Below are 19,904 nucleotides of genomic sequence, written 5' to 3'. Positions count from 1 at the left end.
TAGATATTGCAACAGAGCTTACAAAATAGCTTCATGTGGCCACGAATTCAGACACAAGCAATGTATAACATGTCTGTTATTTCTCCATATTTGTAGTTCTGAGATTTTCCTACGTTTGCGTAGTTTCTGCATGTAGAAAGCTTTAATACTTTATGCTTCTAGCACCGGTTATTGTTGAAATCTTAAGTGAACGACAATGTCACGATTCAATGATAGATAATCCTATAACTGCCACACAATCACAACAAAGATAAAAGAAATACTGAAAAAATTCAAAGTTACATTCAATTTGTTTTCACCACACCATCCTTCTGTAACCATGTTCTAAAGAACATAATTTCTAGTCACATGGAAAAGCGATATGTACACGTGCCTATGTCAAATATATAGTCTCTCACGCAGAATCATTCAGCACGCCTTGGGTCGACTCTGCCAAATTACCTTGAGCTTTTGACTCTTGCTTTTGTAATTTTGGCTTCTTAATTATACAATGTAGATATTATGAGCTTGCCTTATTTCTATAAAAATTTCTTATATGGCCAGACGTGAACAGCGTTCGCAAAACTGTTTTGCGCGAGGGTGTTTCTACGTGTTTCTGGTCTGTATTCGGTGATTCGATTCTACCCACAGATCCAACAGATCTTAGCATCTGATAAACTAGTTTGGACGCAAAAAGGACTGGCAAACCACTGTTCATAGAAGACCCACATTTGGGCTTTAATTTGCTATCTTTAGTGTTTATACGCATTAAGCATATTGAAGCCATCAAATTCTATTTTTGAACACGCCGTGATTTTCAGTTTGCATACAGTCCTATAGTCCGCTGAACAACAAAATCGCCATGGAGAGCCCGACTGTTGCCATGATGACGAAGAACAGAGCCACGCGGTCCAGAATCATCGCCACATCCCTCCACTCTAGCTCCACATTCTCATCAGCTCTTTGCTCTTTGATGTCCTTGACGATGACGTTCACCGATCGTAGGATTTCCTTCAGGTAGATCAAGGAGTTCGTCTGCATCGCCTCGAGGTTGAAGGTGACTCGGGGAGGCTCCTTCCTTCGGACCCGCCCGGAGCAGTCCCAGGTGCCGTAGTCTCGGGAGCCGGGTTCGGGAGAGTTCGGTGCCGAGCCGCCGAAGGGGAACATCTGAGTCACGTCGACGAACGGGTTCGATATCTTAAAGGCTTCCGGGCCGTCCTTCTCGTCCTTCTCCTTTTCGTCACAGTCCGACGCCTTGGTGACGCAGAAGATTTTCGCGAGGTACACGAGGAAGATCTTACGGATGACCGGGGGTACTGCCTTGGACCCTGGCCGGCGGTAGTACAGGTGTAGGATGATGATGTTGGCCATAGCGGTTAGTCCAAGCAGGAAGATAGTCCCGGCAAAGAACTTCCCTGTCATTGGTAAAGAAAGAAATGATGAATATCCAATTATGAGGGTGAAACAAAAGGGATACTTGCTGACGACGATGAAGGAAAATTTCAGCCATCAACCTTCAAAAATGTTTCTGCACTTCATGTTTTACTGACCTATGAGTGGGATGTTGTCGGAAGTCTTCGGCAAGGACTCGGACACGAGCTGCAGGAACACGACCAGGGCCAGCAGGATGGTCATACAGAAGCCCATCCTTTCACCGGAGTCAGGCGGAAGGTAGAACACCAGCGGATTGATGAGCAAGAGAATCAGGCACGGCAGCACCAGGTTGAAGAAGTAGAACATCGGGCGTCGCCTAAGATTGATTGAAAACTGCAAAGCCAAAGAAGAATGCCGTATTTTTATATCCCTACATGTAAACTTTTCCAGGAAAGTGCATTAATGCAATAACATATCAAAAAGCTACCTACGTGCCAAGACAATATATATAGAGAGATGTAATCACCCTTTTAAGCAGTCCTCTCCCAAAGTTTTCAACAAAAATGCCCCTGCTGTTCCAAAACAAGCTGCTTATTATCATAAGGGACTCCAACCTATACCTCTTCTTTCCAACTCAAAAATCTAGACCGAAGGGTTTTCAGAACAAAAACCGGATCTTCCGCTACAGTTCCAATGAAAGCCGCTAGGAGACCCATAAAAAGGGAGCATATTTCTGTTCAGGAACAAAAACCTATGATCATAGCTTTACCTTTAAGTTAGGATATGGTTCAGGGCAGCAGCTGTAGAACTTTTCTTCCCTCCTGACAGGCATACCCAGCAGCCACCACTCTCCATTATCGGCGAAGTCAGACAAATCTGCCGCGTCACTCACATTTTGCAGGTCGACCTGGATACCTGAAAAGTGGAGACACGTATTTGTAGAGGAGATCTTCAGCAAAGTTGCGTTTTTAAAGATCCTGGTTACCAAAGGCACAATTTCTACAATGATGTCCATCTTTAGAATAACTGCCGACATTACTCTCGCGCCATGAACTCTCGCGAGATTTACGAGAACGAGACTAGCGTGTCGTGTAGTTTTCCGCGATTCCGATACTCCCATAGCGTAGGAACTATGGCGTCATCCTCAGCAAGTCTATTTTGGGAAGGAATCGCTGAAATCATTGATAGGCTGGAATGGTATGGTATGAAGTTTAGTTATTCTGACCTGTATGGGTCCAAGATCCGAAGTGAAGAAGACAGTTTTGATCGTCGTACGGAAACGGTCCGATGTCAATCTTACAGGAACTGGTGAACGAGGAGGGAGTCAGCCATGACACATCTCCCCCTGACGTCACTTTCACGTTAGTTCCAGGCTGTAAGCCGCCGTCGCTTTGCTCGTCGACACTGCAGTGGTGCAATATGTCAAATAAAGGATAAATTAGAAGCTATAATACTGATATATTATCAACAGTATGTACACACTAAAGCTACTCCAGTGATAACAAGCCACTAAATGAATCTTGTAGATTTTGTCACAGAGCTTCACTTTCAGGACGAGAATGGAAAATTAGTGCTTGAATTTCGATACACAAATGTGTTTTTGTTTTTTTTTACTTTTTCAATGACAGATATGCAAAATAAAGTTTGGTCTGTCAGTAAACTCAATTCTGCTAATAGAAAAAGATGTACGTTAACAGACATTTAAAACATCTTGGATACGTACTTGTTGTACAGGTAGATGTCTGGTATCCAGATTTCCCGGCTAGGAAACATGATGCTAGAAATCCCTCCATACTCTGTTTCGTTCCACGCGAGATACTCATCTTTCCAGTACTGTAGGGGTATTGACATTTAAAGAGTCTTGAATTATAGGGCAAGATCATCAATTGCGTCTTCTTAATCAAGCATATCGTTTCAGTATTCCAGGCTCTTCAATTCATCATCAGTCATCATATATTTTATGCGAACTTTCAGTCAACCGAATGTTTTTCGGTCCATATTTTCAGGCTTTAAGTCAGTTAGTAATGTGTTAACCTAGTAAAACGTGTGACACCTAGAACAATTTATGAGAAGGTTTTGTAGCATGAAACGAAGAGTGACAAGGAAAGGTACAAACTCACCACTCTCAACCAGCAGAACGTCCTCAGAACTTGGTTCTTCTCATCCTGTAGAAAAGTTAGCATTTGATCATTACAACATGAGAGATTTACAAACCAATAATGTATTGATTGTAAAACAGACTTAAGTACAATTTTACAAATGGTTTGGACATACCCTACTGAAATAAGAACTTCCCCATGTTGTCAAAGGGCAATATATCAACTAACAGTAATTATGTAAATCTGGAATGCAAGGATCAAGTTTCTTATTTACTTCACAACCTTTTTATAGGCTAACTGCTACATGACATGCGTGTCCCTACCATGGCGCTGAATAACTGGTACCACTTCTCGCCGCTAGGTAGCGCTGCGACAAGAACGTGGTCTCACACGTGACTAAACCTGTACCCCCCTTGTTCCGATTTATTGTTAAGCCCTCCGGATGGTACGTAACATATATGATATCGCAAAGTCGATACCGAAACGTCAACTATAATCAATAGAACTTGAAAATTGGATATTCGTACATCACAACCAATTATGATATATTTTTCCCATTTTCAAGTGATTATCAACGTGATCAAGCTATTCCCTGACGTACAACGTTTACTTAGGTAAAGAAATTGAGGATAACTCACCAGGTCCGTGATCTGTCTGAGTGCTACGTTGAGGTGTACTGTGATCCCGTCCCTGTAGTCACGAACTGGACGGATTGACTTCTGGTACTTTCCCAACAGGCTTGTTCGTAGGCGAAGCACTTCGTCTAGACACTGCGCTTCTGTCATGTAATAAATCAAACAAAATGATGCAAAAAGCGTAGAAATATGAGTTAAAGAGTCCTCTCATCAGGCCACAAAGATGAATTGGAGCTATATGTAGACGAAAGAAGGCCGTCTGTTTGAAAAATCAATGTTAGACAGTGTTGGGTGTAATAGACCATACGTAAAGATTTATGTTTTGCTCGATTTGTAATGCTTAAAACACTTATTTTGCAGAAATACATAATCTTGATTTTTACAGAAACCAACCAGAATGTATATTATCTGCTGTAAGACCCATGTCATGTCTGCAATTTATTTTTGACCTATGCATTTTCAATACTGACCCATTCATGTTTTCATAAATGTCGGTTGACAGTTTTACAATACAATTACATTGGTCACAGGTGTTATACACTCACAGTGACAAATATATGGTTACCAAAACTTATTAATGGGTTATGGGGCACGGAATAAAGTATTAGGTATTGAACGCTATTTAAAACACTCAAGTGATGGATGGCAGCAATTTAGATTTTAGATCTCTAAACCTACCGACTTGAAACTTTTATTTCCTTTGGAGCTTCCAAGCATCGTATATCTAATCAGGTGGGAAATTAAAAACAACGTTCGTAATCAAAAATTTATACATTTATAAAGTATGCAAGTTCTCTTGCGGAAAGACCTCGGAAACTCTTTTGATGTTTTTCAGACAGGCACCCCCATAGGAAGCATTAGCAATGGCAACCATGATTTGTCACTCTTAACTCTTGCTGACTACAAACAACATCAGCGAGATTTACTCGTGATACATAAGTGGCCCAGTAACCCTCGTGTAACTGTACACGTCTACTGGGGTTCTGTATCGATCCACAACTTGTATCAAGAAGCAAACGCAGCAACGTTCTTGCCAAAAGACTACTTTCTTATAAATATTTGATAGCTAGATATTACTTTCTGATCTCCACTGGTAAGCCAGGATGATAAGCTTTTTAATGTATTGTCTTGGGCTCTTCTCAAATAATAACTGCTATTATCACGAGTCTGTAAGTTATCGATCTGAAATAGCCATTCAGGGGTAAACTTGATGAATGATAGCTATAGATTATTCACTAGAATTATCACAAAATACCTTCATCCCCTATTTATGTTTTTACAATGACTGAGGAAAGGGATTACACTATTTACAGTATGCATTCCTTAAATTCTATATTTCCTGGTTCATTAGCTTTTAATTAGCTCGACTTTCTGCTGTATCGAACCGGACAAAGGAAGCAATCAACGGTATTACCCAGGGGACATGTTCTACCGTATGAACCATTTAAGAGATTGACAAGTTTATCAGTCTCCGAAATCGACTGTAGACGGCAACTTCAAAGAGGGTAATCAAATAGGACAAAGGGGAATTGACTGACCACGAAGCACTTAGAGCTAAGATGATACTATGTAGATGCAATAAAAAAAGCGTTTTGACAGAAAATCATATTCCGCTGGATTATGACTCCTATTCTTTCAATCTCTATTCTCCTATATATAATCTCGTTTTTTGTCTGAAATGCGTTAGCGAATCCAGAAGACGGTTACAATTAGATTTATTAGGCTAAAGCCCCCCTCTCACTGGACCCGCGGCATGCTGGCGGCGTCGCCGCTGCGTCCTACTTGGAAGTGTGTTACCCTTGATTTTATAATGGGAATATCATTCAAAACGTACAAGTATGACCAAAAAGACAACAAAACACACAAAAAGCTAAAAAAAAGTCATTTTTGTTGATGAAATTCGTTGAGTGCTTTGTCAATTCGATCGGCCGCAGCGGCGCCGCCAGCGTGCCGCGGGTTCAGTGAGAGGGGGGCTTTATTGTAGTATCGCCTTGTCATCATGCATTCTCGCTGGGCATTTTTATACGAATGTTTTTTTCTAGAGGAAAAACAACTTCCAACCTTGCTATTCAAGATGGTTTACAGCACTAGAAGTATAAATATGTAAAAGGTATGGATGTGCATCCATCGGAAATACTGACCCGTACTTATCAAGATCAGTTCAAAGTTTATCAATGATTTTAATGAGGTGGTAATTTGAGACGACCCATGGTCCCACTCGCTTCTTGTGTGTCCAAAGACTTTCATCGGAGAACCAAGTCAGGTAGGAGCAAACTCGTGCAACACTACTCTTCAAGCAGAGGTTAGCCTCAGTCCTGTTTCGGACGTCTTTTTGCACGTTTCCATCGGCCTTTCTGTTTTGTCAGTTTGTAGCTGTTGTGATTTTGGTCCGTGGTTTGGCTAGCGGACAAAAAGGAGATCTGACAAAATAAAAAGTCCGCATAAAACGCTTAAAAAGACGTCCCAAACCTCTGCTTGGAGAGTAGTTAAAACGGTGTTGATGAGTGACGGCATGACCAACAACGCCACGAGATACATGTAGTTAATATACAGCCAGTTTACCGTCATATCTATGGACGATATCTTGCCTTTTAAGCCAATTATAGCAACCAGCTGCTTTAAGGGGTCAGTTTATAGCGGGGACATGCAGCCATGTGCCTGAAGATGTAACTGTGACATGGACCGACCTAGCTGGATGTACGTTTGCATTTTGTTATCTTTCGGTTGTTTTCCTTCGAACCGTGTGAGCGGAATTGGCCTCATAATCAGAGTTTTAGGTTTAACCGATCTAGACATATCAAGGAATCTGAAAATCATCTAAAGTGGTAATGCTCGTACAGAAAATATGTTAACCGCCGTATACTTGTCCGGAAAATACTTCTATTCTTACAATAAGTGATTTTTTTCGGTTTTCCTCGAGGACAAAGTAATGTATTTTCTTCTTCTTTATAAAAAAAATATCCATATAGGTTAAACAATAAGCGTAGCAGCAAACGTTTCCAATCATGGAATAGCAATTTAACAATGTTACACTTAAACAAGTTATTGCGGGTTATTGGCATTCCGAACACGCAATTTCTGTGCAGTTGAGAATGACAAGAAATTGTCATGTCCCTCAACAATGTCTGCTTTATATCACGATGCTCCGAGTGCGTCATGTATGAGGGGCAGGAAAATGTCATTATTCAAGTTTACCATTTGGGGTTGAATCAAAGCAATATTCAAGGTTTTCAATTTCGCAGTTTAAGTGACACAGAATTGTATTCAATTCATTATGGTTGAAAATATTCACAATACACATTACACTTGCTTACAAGCTCGAAAACTGTCGAATGGTTGTGCGACATTGAACTTCATAGCACGATTACTTAAAATGGCCAAAACAGTCATATATACATACGCTATTATAAGTAGTTCACTTGTTGCTTTTCCAAATAAATTCAGGAAGACATGAATATACGGCTAGATGTTTGTTACATGCCGTGGACATATTACGCATTCAAAACATCAGGAGCCAAAATCAACCGCAAGAATAGACGAACTATTTTTTCATTCGCCTAATATACATCTATACATGTACACATCTACAACTATGAGCCTGGCAAATCGAAGATGGATAGGGACACATCAATGCTGATATATGATAGGGAAGCTTACCTTGTTGGCACAAGAAACAGCTGAGTAAAAAGACAGCAAATCGAAGAATCCATGGCGCCATGTCCTGCAGTTTAGCCTGGTGCCGGTCGGGTGTTGCTGATGAACAAGGCGGCAACCCTGTACGCTGCCTCCGCTAGACTCCCGGAACACTGTTCCTATGACGACTCCACACTATCTTTTGTCAAGGCATTGCGACTGGATTGGAGCTGACAGGGCATCCATTACGCAATGAAGAAATGCTCCCCGTGCTTTATTGATATTCGACGCGGGTGCGGTACTGGAAATAACTAGTGAATTAGCTTGGGGACTACGCTACTGAAGGAAGATGATGACAGAAAGAACCGTCCAACGCCGGAAGAGCACATACTCTAGGTAGGGGTGGGAGGATATCTATTCCCGGCACTTCAAAGACCCCTAGAGAGTAAGGATAAGACTGACATGTCTACTTTTGGTTAATCCGCCTCCTACATGATAGCCAAATGCCGTGACTCTGGTGGAAGTATGTCTACTATGACTCTTTTTTTGACGATCTCGCTCAATGCAAGGCCGTAAGAGGCCATTAATTTCTCGGCATTGAACTAATTGGACTAATGTGGCATAGGTGAGAGACAGCGATGTGTGTTTCTTTTGAAGGTTTGTAGGTTGTATTTGGGGGGAAAGCAGTGGGCTGGGAGGGAAATCCAAAGTTTTGCAGTTCGTGGAAAAAAGCTGTTACTGTAGAATGACTTAGAGGCTGGTAGTTGTACAGTATAGTGGTGTGAGTCAGAGGAGAACCTGGTAGTACGCTGACAAATTCTCTGTGGTGGGACAAGTAGTGAAAGTTCATCAGAACAGTGGCCGTGGAAGTATCTATAAAATAAAGACAGGGAGGCAATGTTTCGTCTGTGAGAAAGGGAGTCTAGTTTTGAAGCCAAACGATGTTTGTTTGTTTTGTTTTTTGTTTTTATTTTGTTTGTTTTATTGGGATCTCCAATGACCACACATAAACGATGACCAATGACCACACTAATTCTCCGTTGGATGCGGTCTAAAAGGTTCTTGACTTGACTTCTTCAATGATGGAGCTGGCTAATCAGATTATTTGATACCATCATTCGAAATACAAGTTGTTTTTTGTCATTTTTTTTCAGATTCAAGAGAATTGTACCCTCTCAACACATCTAAAACAAAGATTCAAGAACTTGTCAAAATACCCATACATATGTCTCCATTTGAACACATTTGTAACTTGCAGATTACTGTAGATCAAATGTAGTGAACCTGACCGATTGTGAGGACATCATCTCATGTATGTGGAGTTGTTACGCCACTCTTTAGGTTTCAACTGGACGATTTCCTATATTTTAACTATTTTAGAATCATCGTAGATCACGAAAACAGGACAAACAGGTGTAATAAAAAGGCAACATACCACCCATAGATCTTATAAGAAGAACTAACCGTGCTGATCATGGGAATGTAGCTTCATAGCGCACTATGTGGACGGTGAATGTTTTAGAATCAATAAAGCATTTGTCAATACATATTTGCATTCCCTCTCCTGGCTCAAGATTTGTCAATAATGTATAAAACAAAATTATTGCTCCAAAAGACGAGGGCTTTTTTACAATTGGTTTATAATGAAGATTAATAAGAAACACCACTTTCCATTTCTATGTCGGATAAGTGCCATATAGTATTTATGGCCATACCTCCATTGCGTTTGAAAGTGTTAATCCAATTGGAAACGTGTTCCTTGAAATTGCTTTATCGATCTAACGCCTTTCTGTTGAGATCATGGGATTATCAGAATGCAACATTTATATATATGATGATATTTCTATCTAGACCATGAAGAATTTATAAAATCGTCCTGCTACTCTCTTTGTAACATCGTAATGTGTTGATGTGTTGAAGCGTTACTTAATGTGCATTACAAATCAATCGTGCTCAAATAAACTCTGTCTTTCCATGAACTCATTTGATTACATATTAGTTGCGGTTAATTACAAATAGTTCGTTAATAATGAATTGTTTTGAATAAATTTCGGTCATTTCATTACAGCTAATACCTTAGGGATCCTTTCAGGGCTAGTGGTTTTCCTTCCCCTTTATAATTATCTATATCTGAAAGATTAATGGACTTTAGCCGCTCATCAGTTTACAATGCTTCATTTGGAAAGCCATACCACAACTCTCACGGGGCACTGGCATCCTGCGTGTACCGGAAAGTCGATAGATATTGAGATTTCCGGTCACGAGTTCGCCGGAAAACTTTCTCCAAAGCAACATTTCAAAGTCCATCGATTTTTGACAACATGAATAAGATCGAGGTTCCAATTACTGTAATTTTGAAGTGTAGTCCTGACCGTTGTCCTACTTATTTCAAAAATGATGAATGGTTTAGTGTGCTCATCAGTCACAACTGTCTGCTTCTTTGTTTGGATTTAGTGTGCTTACTTTCACGGACAACTACTATCTAACTCAAGAGGTAGGGCTTGCAAAGTGCTGACATTAAATGGAATAGATCTAGAGACTCAATACATGATTCATCGCAATTCCCTCTGAGAACACTGAAGCTTCTTGACATATTTAGTTGGCCCTAGACATACCAACTTGATGCTTTTTAATCATCTATGAATATCGCTGCAAACTAGGTGGGCGGGCAATTAGAGATGAAGATTATGCTTCATCCTCATGGGAAAATCTTAACGGTCTATTTTAAGAGACTGTACATTCTTCCATCAGGTGTATAGAGTTACAACTTGTGATGTCCTAGCGGCAGCTGTATTTTGTATCTACCATTAAGAAGATATCGTCTTTCCGGATAGATGTGTCATCGCGATTGTTTGTTAGATAGGGAATCTACATCGTAATCCTCAATCAAGGTTTTATCAAAAACAGTTCCGGGAAGGTAGGACGTGAGTTTGTGGGGGGGAGGGCTAGGGGAGTGTGCTAATGGATGAAGTTGCAAGGAATAAATGTTGCAGTAATCTATAAAGAAATGCTCGATTTTATCTTGATGACTGGATCAAGGGAACACCTTTACATCGTCACATTTTCGTTCGTTGAATCGTAGAGTATACAATATGGTACTGTATTTCGTTCAAATAGCGGAAAGCATTTCAAAGCAAATCGTTAGACTTTTTCTATCCATGTATAGAAATGCACAAGAACACCATAACTTCAATTCTTTTGGTGCATTCGTTTTCGTATTCCACGAAGAACAACTTTTCTATACTATTCCATTTTGCCGCTTAACCTAGACGGCAAGGAGATTTCTTGCTCAGTACCCGTCGCTGTGGAGAAGACAGAATAGTCCAAAAATTCCACCAGGGGTCAGCAAGAGGTTGAGTTAATTAGCTCTTACTAATTGTACTCATTCAATTATCTCTAGCTAATTATATTCATTACACCAGCATGTCTACCCAAATGTGCTTTGTTTTACTATCCATCAGCCTGATTTTTCACCGTGTTTCAAAGATGCTTTAGCTCTTTTCGACCGGTTTAGTGGTCCATGAATGCAGCCTTTTTTAGGGTAACGTCTTCAGCATTGCTAAATGCCGCAAAGATACCGAACCTCTAATCCCGTGTCTCTTGGGGATGCGCCAAATCCTTTCTGGTTGTTAGTGATCAAAGAACATGCAGCTCCTGGCTTAACATACTCGATAAACCAATCTTGTGGGATTTTAATCTCGTTTGAATTTCTTATACGTGCGTATGACTAAAAAGCTCTCAATAGAACTAATACCTTTGCCTGTGACATAGACGCCGAATCTAAGGATGAAAGGGGAAAAAAGAACTAGCTGTACCCAAAAGGGCATCGCTCTTATGAACTTAGCTGAAAAATTATTTCCATATTTCAAACTAAAGCTGTACTATTTGTAGTTAATCTAAAATATGGCTAATTTTAAAGAAACAAGAACTGAAAGTTGACCTCATTGTTGTCTGAGTGTTTCATTTTTACCCAATTGCAGTAATATGTTTATTACAGCACTTCATTTATCTTACATCTACGTTAACTTCATTGCCAACTTATTAACCTAGATTCTTTCTCTTAACGGTATTACAGATACACATACTGTTAAGTGAAGTGCGTTTAAGATACGATCTGATGTATTTGAAGCTTGCCCTGGGACGTCATAACGCGGTAAAAAGCCCTGCATGAAATGGACGTTAACTCCTCTTGGAGGTTCTGTGTGGCCGTTGAGCCTGGCTATTGATCTGTATCTCTCATCTCAGCTCCCATCTCAAACTCCTGCATGTGACAGCATGAGGCCGGAAGAAAATACAGACAGGTTTCCAAGTACGCAAGCGTGAGTGCCCTAGTTCAGTCACATCGCTTTGCTAAAAAATATTCCTTGTTGCTTCCCAGCAGAAGCGTTTCTTTTTCCATGAAGTATAGTTCTACCGTGAAAAAAGTGAACATTTTGATATTCTCAAGGAATCAGTTTAATTTGAAACCTTGTTGGAAAATGAATACGCAAAAAATTTCGTTTCAGAATTGAATTTTGAACCGTAACTTGAAATACATTACATGCAAACCTCAGAGCTCAACCCGGTATCACATACAACAGAACGACCAGACGTACTTATGATGCATGTGTTCACTTATATCACATCACTAACGTAAGAGTTATCAATAAGCGGCTTTATTAAGTTGAGAGGACAGTGCATACCACTAAGAGGTTTAGCTTATTAAAGCATATCTGCAACAAACATCTAGTACATACGCTACCATGAAGGATAACGTAAGAAACTATCTAGCTGTAATATTTTCTACGTGAATGTTGAGCTGGCTAGTGTCTTTTCTGTGTTTAACTCTTCTATAATCTATAGATATCTGCATTTCTCAATATCATACATGTTACAATTCAATATACTAATTAACAGCTATCACTACCCACATTATTCATATAGCATATTATCGGATATGATATTCCTGGCTTGATACACATGGAATACATTAAAGGAAGTTTCTTCCTTAGATGAAGACAATCTAATGCGAGGCATTATCGTCAATGGCATATGCGTATATAAAGATTGGGATGTTTCAAGTTTTGAAAAGATACAAAATATCGTATAACTAGAAAAACCTATAAAACTGTATAAACATCGTTATGTTGTTTTTTAAAAGATTCTGCAAACTTTCAAATAGAATACCATACTGATGTGAGGACATCAACAAAGTTAAACAAAAATTCCATCTTTTTAATGTACACTTCTTTGATATTCAACTGTTTCAACATCAGGCTAAGATACTAGATTCTCAGAATACATCTCGTTGCTGTTCAAGTTCAAGCTGTTTATAGGTTCAACGCTGGCAACAGCAGTAAGACATTAACCACGATGGTGTAGAAAATTGTAAAGAACATGAGAAAACGGTCCAGCACCAGTCCCAGAGTCTTCCACTCCGACTCCCGGTTACCGGTCGTCTTCCTGTCCTGGAAGTCTCCGATGAGGAACTTGACAGACCGTAAGATTTCCCCAAGATGCTGCCCGAACATCTTGGAGCTCCGCTCGGTCTTGGTTTCCATGACGGCCTTGAGGAGGTCTTGTCCCGCCCGAGGAGAGTCAGGCATGCGGCAGTTGATGTCGGCGTCGTTGTCGCACGAGGTTCGATTTCCTGATTTTCCTGTTGGAACCGGCCCTGTGCAATAATGAAAGGAATATTTTACGCACTGACACACAACTACATTTGTCTTTAATGTTCCATATACATTATCAGACACGCACAAGAGCCCGGACATCGACTGTGTTGTAAGAGTCTTAGACAGGTGTGAAGTCATAGACGTCGTCAATTTTATGAGGAAAAGAAATCTTCGTCTGTTCAGAACGACGTTTTTCATCTACGGCTCTTTGTAATGTAATGTTATTTGGTATGTAGGTGGTAGGTGTTAAGAAGGCAAAGGTCAACTTCCACTTTGAGGCCCTGATGTGTGACCTTCGTACTGCAACAGAACTTCTGGTTTTGTATCTTTTGTCCTGGACATAAGCTCTTGGTCTTGTTTTACCTCATCTAATATTGCTAAGTATATATAACATGCCATTGCTAAGTATATATAACATGCCATATGTGAACCCAAGCACACAGACGACTATTTACCATAGTAGTGGTGACACTCTGAAGATCCTACGGGGCAGTCTGGCTGAGACAGGTCAACCATGCCTAGGATTCTGACTGTCCACTTAATATTGCTAAGTATATATAACATGCCATTGCTAAGTATATATATAACATGCCATATGTGAACCCAAGCACACAGACGACTATTTACCATAGTAGTGATGACATTCTGAAGATCCTACGGGGCAGTCTGGCTGAGACAGGTCAACCATACCCAGAATTCTGGCTGTCCACTCAATATTGCTAAGTATATATAACATGCCATTGATAAGTATATATAACATGCCATTGATAAGTATATATAACATGCCATTGATAAGTATATATAACATGCCATATGTGGACCCAAGCACACAGACGACTATTTACCATAGTAGTGGTGACACTCTGAAGATCCTACGGGGCAGTCCGGCTGAGACAGATCCCCCATGCCCAGGATTCTGGCTGTCCACTTCAGGAAGGTTTTACGGATGAAGTTGGACATGGGTTTCTGTCCCGCGCCGTGGTAGTACACGTGTAGAGTCAGGATGTTCAGCAGAGCCGTCACGCCCAAGATGAAAATACTTGCCGCGTAAAACTCACCTAATGTTATGTAGAAGGCAAGACACGATGGCGATCAGAGATTGATACATTTTGCTAAATAACCAAACTACACAAAAAAATTTCTGCCTCTGAACCAAAATGTTGATGCATAATGCATTTATCTTAAGAGGGATTAAAATTGTCGAGTGACTGTCAATTTGTGTATTAAGTAGCTTTTGCATGCATTTATGATAGCTAAACTTACTGTTTAACCGTTCACAAATTCTTGAGATTATACTTAATTCTGTCATCTTTCCATATTCAAAAACTTTCACGAGTCATGTGCAAATCAGATAGAAATCTAGATATCAGTGGTTTCACTGTGGTATCAAACGTAGCCCATCTATAATTTGAAAGTATGATCTAATAGCCTAAACATATAAGGTAGCGTAATACACGTGATACATGTACTACAATAAGCCGGTCGTTCACGATTCCAAGTACGCATGAGCAACGGTATGTGCTGTGGGTAACATGTTTACAAGTCACCTTCTTCTTCAGGTTTTCACATTTGACCTTGCGCATGCGTAGTCGGAATCGTGAACAACCTTATTCAACAGACTTACCAATAAGCGGGATAGCCTCGGATGTAGGCGGCATGGAGGCCGACACGATCTGTAGGAACACGACCAAGGCCAACAGGATGGTCATGCAGAACCCGATCCGTTCTCCGGAATCCGGAGGCAGGAAGAACACCAGGGGGTTGATGACCTCCAGGACCAGGCCAGGCAGGAGGAGGTTAAAGAAGTAGAACATCGTCCTACGGCGGAGGGATATGGTGACGTGGAGGTTGGGATACGGCTCGGGGCAGCATGGGTAGTACACGACCTGGTGGATGAAAAAAAATGTTACCCTTGCGTCATTTGCCATCAATCATGATTTATAGAATACAAAATAAAACTCCTTCAAATCAAGCTGTGAAAAAAACGGAAAACTTTATCTAATCAAGCTGTAAAAATATGCTCAGTCCAGATTTTGGTCTTAATGCATCTAATGAGGAGCAGTACAATTCATTCATATAATTATCAATAAAGATTTAAAAATCAGCATACCCGTCTTTCCACAGGCATCCCCATCAGTTCAAACTCTCCATTATCGGCGTAACTTGACAAGTCTCCCGTGTCGCCTTTAGGATACAAGTCCACCTGAATACCTACAGCAACGGTAATACACAACGTACTTCATCTCATTTTCCTTCCACAATTACTTTCCATTAACTATAGATAGAGTTTTATCTATGTTTCCTCTATTACCATCACACATCATGATAAAAAAAACAGTGGAAGACAATAACGTAGTTCCATTTTTATGCTTATGTAAATGACTGAAACGAGCATGAACCGGGACGGGCCGGGGGAGGACTCATTGCGCATGTCACACGCATGCAAGGCCACGTGTTAATCCAAACAAACTTGGGTCACTTATCCTGACAAATGACGTACTGAGTTCAGTAAAACTAATAAAATCACCTGTGTGAGTCCAGGAGCCGAAGATCATGCTGCAGTTCTGGTCATCATAAGGGAACAACCTGATGTCAATCCTACAGGAGCTGGTGTAGGCAATGGGGGCCAACCATTTCACATCCCCACTGGGGGTCACGATGATGTTGGTCTTTGCGTGAAGCCCGCCGTCACTGCCAGCGTCAACACTAGTCAAATATCGTATATACATAGTTTAATTTCTTCAACTTATTTTTTTGGTTGAAATTATATTCGCTGGTATATACTATCAGCTATGGTATTAGACACCGTAGATATACAGCATTAGACAATACATTTTTTGCTCTTTTATGTTAGAATATAGCATTTAATCATTTCATGCTATACCTTTTACATCTTCTAGACAACGTGTGGCCATCTGTGCATTTAGCCCATCTGGGCAGGGATATGGAATAAAGACTATTATTATCATTATCAATACAGACAAAATATTTGTCAATTTCAATAGAATAGACGTACTTGTTGTATAAGTATATATCGGGAATCCACAGCTCGCTTGGTGAAAACTGCAGTTCGTCGACCCCGCCATACTCAGAGGCGTTCCAGGATAGAAACTCGTCCCTCCAGTACTGGGGTCAGCCGAGAGATACAACATTTAAGGTACATGAAGACAGACAAGTATAAAAGACTTATCTTACATGAAAAATGCAATTTGAATATTAAAAGAATACAGTTCAATTTAATCTTGATACTCACCACCCTGACCCACGTGAACGTCTGTAGCACTTGGTTTTTCTCGTCCTGCGAGTAAAGGTAATATAGGTTTTAAATGCATGTACATTTTTGACAGAAGACTAGATTGAAAGCATGAGTGTATTTATTGTGTGTTAATTATACTAGTAGAGTCAATATTTGTGATGAATTAAAAAAAAACGTTCTGCAACAAACTTGTTCGTGTGGGTTTAGAACATGCTTTCCAAATTTGTTACCCCGCACGAACTGTCAGATATAGGATTTATCGATTAAAGAAAATAAAAATAAAAATCTAGAATCGTACCATGAAAACAATTTATATTGAATCTATCCTTATGTCATTGCTTGAATGTCATTCATCATGAGACAATACTTTTTGGAAAAAGCTTCTTCAATCACCGCCCCCTCCCACGTTTGGAAATTTCCATGCCGCAAATGGTGCTAAGGATTTAGTGCAAACAGGATTCATCCGACGTTCTTGATAACAACAGGAAAGATTCTACCAACACGTTCATCATGTTTTGCCGGAAACAAATACCATCCCCATGACCATAAGAGGACTAATTATCTAAGATCTAAAAGAACATACAGTAATTTGAATATTAGTAAAATATTTAGCATGACACCGAAATCTTTAGCGGGTTGGGTACCTACATGTATTGACCTACTCTTCATTATACGTGAAAGGATTCCACACACAAAAAAAGTTGCTCTTTATTTCAGACTTAATCTCTTCAAGTGGATGTAGGGATTAAGCATTTTGGTAATGCTCATGCATCAATCACTCCTTGTCAAACCTAAGATTACTTAAGATTACATTCCATGTCCCGTTCTTGGCTATTCAAATATTTCGACCCCAATGAGCTGAATGGCATTACATGTAATTCTCTAACGCTGTACATCACTAGCCTCTTTGAGAATACGACCATTATGAAAACAGTTTATACAAGATTTTACTGATTTTGAGATGTGGTCATTTTGGCTAATCAAACCACCAGTCACTGTTGTACATACGATCGCGGTAAACAAGGTGAGTAAGGTTTTACAGAATAAACCATGTACGTTACCTGTATTTCTATTAAGACAAATATGAACAAGTATAACGTGCCAGCAAAAAACATACATCAGTGCTAAGAGCAACCATATAATAACAAACAAAAAGATTTTGTTTGTGAGAGTGTCGTAACGACCAAATTTCGTTTGCGGTTTCCTTACCAGGTCTGAGATTTGCCTGAGCGCCACCTGGAACGCCACGGACACATTGTGATCCACGTTCTTCACCGGTCGTCTCGCCCTGTCGTAGGTTTCCAGGAGGGTCTCCCGCAGTCTTGCCGAAGCGTCTGACCCAAGACACCCTTAAGAAAGAAAAAAAAACACCCCGAAATGTGGTGACCACGTCTTAAATGCACGGAAAGAGAAAGTGATCTTAAGAACTATTAAATCTAGTGATGACAGGGAAGACAGACGATATGTGTAGAATATATACACGTTAATTTTACCGGGTAATTTACCCTAGCTCTTTTCTACACGTACAATGTACAGCAGACTTAATGTTTGTTTGTTCGTTTGTTTGTTTGAACCTTTGTTTATTCATGATAAGCTCAAATCGGCACGCAGGCCGCTTTTCATTGAGGTCATGAGGGAAGAGGTAAGGGTCAGATACAATATAACAGAGATACACAGTCATTTGAGTCCTAATAACTCTATCAACATATATCATTACATATTTATGGTACAACAATATACAATTTCTACAACATACAACCCAATGTACAATGGACCGTGGCTTAACGCCCTGTCCGAAAGATCCGAACCCGCGACCTCTTGATCCAGAGGCAGGGTCACAAACCGCCGAAATAGGAACTTATCTTTTTTACGGCAAGGTCACTTATCTACTGCGGATTTATGAAATATTCATAACTCAATACCAAAGATATTTCACCAGCTATTCATCCCAATACCGTCACAATTTGTCGAAGTGGACGATATTTTACGTAAATATATTCAATGGAACCTTGTATTATATCTAATAAATCGTCTTCAGCTGTCATTATGTTTTAGGCATTTCTCGAAACATAAATACATCTAGTAGAAGTTGAACAAATTCGTACATAATCTAAAATTTTCGAATTCTGAAGTTTAACAAAATTCGTACATAATGTAAGATTTTCGAATACTGCACCGTCGTCAAGCTATGCATGTTTATGATTGTGAAAAAAGACTCTCTAAGTCTAAAAGATATGTATATATTTCATATATAAATACTTTAAACGGTTTACTTGAATGCTTTTTATCACACTTGCATAAGCATATTATCATAAGAGTAATGTCTAAGAAAACTTACCTTTCCAAATGCAACACATGAAGATGACAGACAGTTGTAACAATCGTGGCAGCGACATGGCTCTGCGCTGATCACACATCCTACACTTGTGGTGACAGAGCCGCACTTAGCCGTAACGCTCCTAAAACCTGGGCTACACATGGCAACAGGGGGACTTAGTCAGCCTGAAATTTGAACCCTCTGTGTCCCCTCCTGACCATCTATGTCTAGGACATAATCTGTACAAAGCTGACCCCATAGCTTAAGGCTATCTCAACAAAATCACCTCCCCGCCTACCCGGCGTGTTTTGCATTGTGACCCTCTTGACTCATGATCTTTTGGAACGACTGCAAAATTTACTTTTATGATTTCTCTTGATGGTAATAAAATTGGGACAATGTCCTGACATTCGTTGGACGGACAATGTTTGAAACTATGAAAATAGACCGGCTATCAAGATGTCCGTCAAATGCCGTTGAAACATGGCAGTGAACAGTTGATAATTTGATTGCGACATCTCCTGTCTTTTCGTGACAGAATGAGGTCACGTCAGAATAGACACGCTTCTAATGATGATCAAGGATGATCATTTTCAGTTACTCTATTTTTTTTCCATCAGAAAATTGCACTTAACTAATTTGTCTCCACTAAATTGTGTAATGGATCATGAGAGACCTAACATTTTCCCGCCATGTTCATATACTCATAGGGCAAAATGTCTTTTGGTGGCAACCTCTGTGCATCGCGCGAGAAACTTATCAGAAAGCGTGGCTATTAAGTTAAGCTACCTGAGTACACACTATACAAAATCGCGCATTCTAAGGGTAATATAGAATTAGAATTCGTGACAGGTTTAAAGAGTTATAAATCCTGATAAAAAGACAACAGGAAGTCTGCCGTGGAACAGTTATTGTGTTGTGCGAAATCGAAGAGCATACGATTTAAAGTCTAATGAA

At 40.0% G+C, this 19,904-nt stretch overlaps 2 protein-coding genes across 2 annotated transcripts; both read right to left on the bottom strand.

Moving 5' to 3' along the window:
- Positions 1 to 813: 813 nt before the first annotated feature.
- LOC136443908 (neuronal acetylcholine receptor subunit alpha-10-like) lies at positions 814 to 8,116 on the bottom strand. The gene is made up of 8 exons (XM_066441282.1): positions 7,745 to 8,116; positions 4,091 to 4,230; positions 3,474 to 3,518; positions 3,077 to 3,186; positions 2,579 to 2,757; positions 2,123 to 2,406; positions 1,530 to 1,746; positions 814 to 1,394 (listed from the first exon to the last, which is right to left on the bottom strand). Exons 1-8 carry the CDS (start codon positions 7,803 to 7,805, stop codon positions 814 to 816), a joined length of 1,617 nt encoding a protein of 538 aa, XP_066297379.1. The 5' UTR covers positions 7,806 to 8,116.
- Positions 8,117 to 12,353: 4,237 nt separating this feature from the next.
- On the bottom strand, positions 12,354 to 19,842 carry LOC136443717 (neuronal acetylcholine receptor subunit alpha-10-like). Its single transcript, XM_066441066.1, has 9 exons — positions 18,969 to 19,842; positions 17,840 to 17,979; positions 16,628 to 16,672; positions 16,391 to 16,500; positions 15,902 to 16,080; positions 15,485 to 15,585; positions 14,999 to 15,260; positions 14,220 to 14,432; positions 12,354 to 13,373 (listed from the first exon to the last, which is right to left on the bottom strand). Exons 1-9 carry the CDS (start codon positions 19,045 to 19,047, stop codon positions 13,030 to 13,032), a joined length of 1,473 nt encoding a protein of 490 aa, XP_066297163.1. The 5' UTR covers positions 19,048 to 19,842; the 3' UTR covers positions 12,354 to 13,029.
- Between the last annotated feature and the right edge of the window lie 62 nt (positions 19,843 to 19,904).

Source organism: Branchiostoma lanceolatum, chromosome 10 (assembly GCF_035083965.1).
Source record: "Branchiostoma lanceolatum isolate klBraLanc5 chromosome 10, klBraLanc5.hap2, whole genome shotgun sequence".
Classification (NCBI taxonomy): Eukaryota; Metazoa; Chordata; class Leptocardii; order Amphioxiformes; family Branchiostomatidae; genus Branchiostoma; species Branchiostoma lanceolatum.
The sequence above is the reverse complement of the archived record's forward strand: the minus strand, read 5'-3'. Positions and strand labels throughout refer to the sequence as shown.

Bases quoted from the DNA above. Each gene is read 5' to 3' on its own strand.
- LOC136443908 (XM_066441282.1), bottom strand. From the start codon at position 7,805: ATGGCGCCATGGATTCTTCGATTTGCTGTCTTTTTACTCAGCTGTTTC. The intron at 2,758-3,076 runs GTACGTATCCAA...GCACCACTGCAG, and splicing joins GACATCTACCTGTACAACAA to TGTCGACGAGCAAAGCGACG. The intron at 1,747-2,122 runs GTAAAGCTATGA...TTGGCTTTGCAG, and splicing joins AACCATATCCTAACTTAAAG to TTTTCAATCAATCTTAGGCG.
- LOC136443717 (XM_066441066.1), bottom strand. From the start codon at position 19,047: ATGTGTGATCAGCGCAGAGCCATGTCGCTGCCACGATTGTTACAACTG. The intron at 15,261-15,484 runs GTATGCTGATTT...TTCATCCACCAG, and splicing joins GGATGCCTGTGGAAAGACGG to GTCGTGTACTACCCATGCTG. The intron at 14,433-14,998 runs GTAAGTCTGTTG...ACATAACATTAG, and splicing joins CGAGGCTATCCCGCTTATTG to GTGAGTTTTACGCGGCAAGT.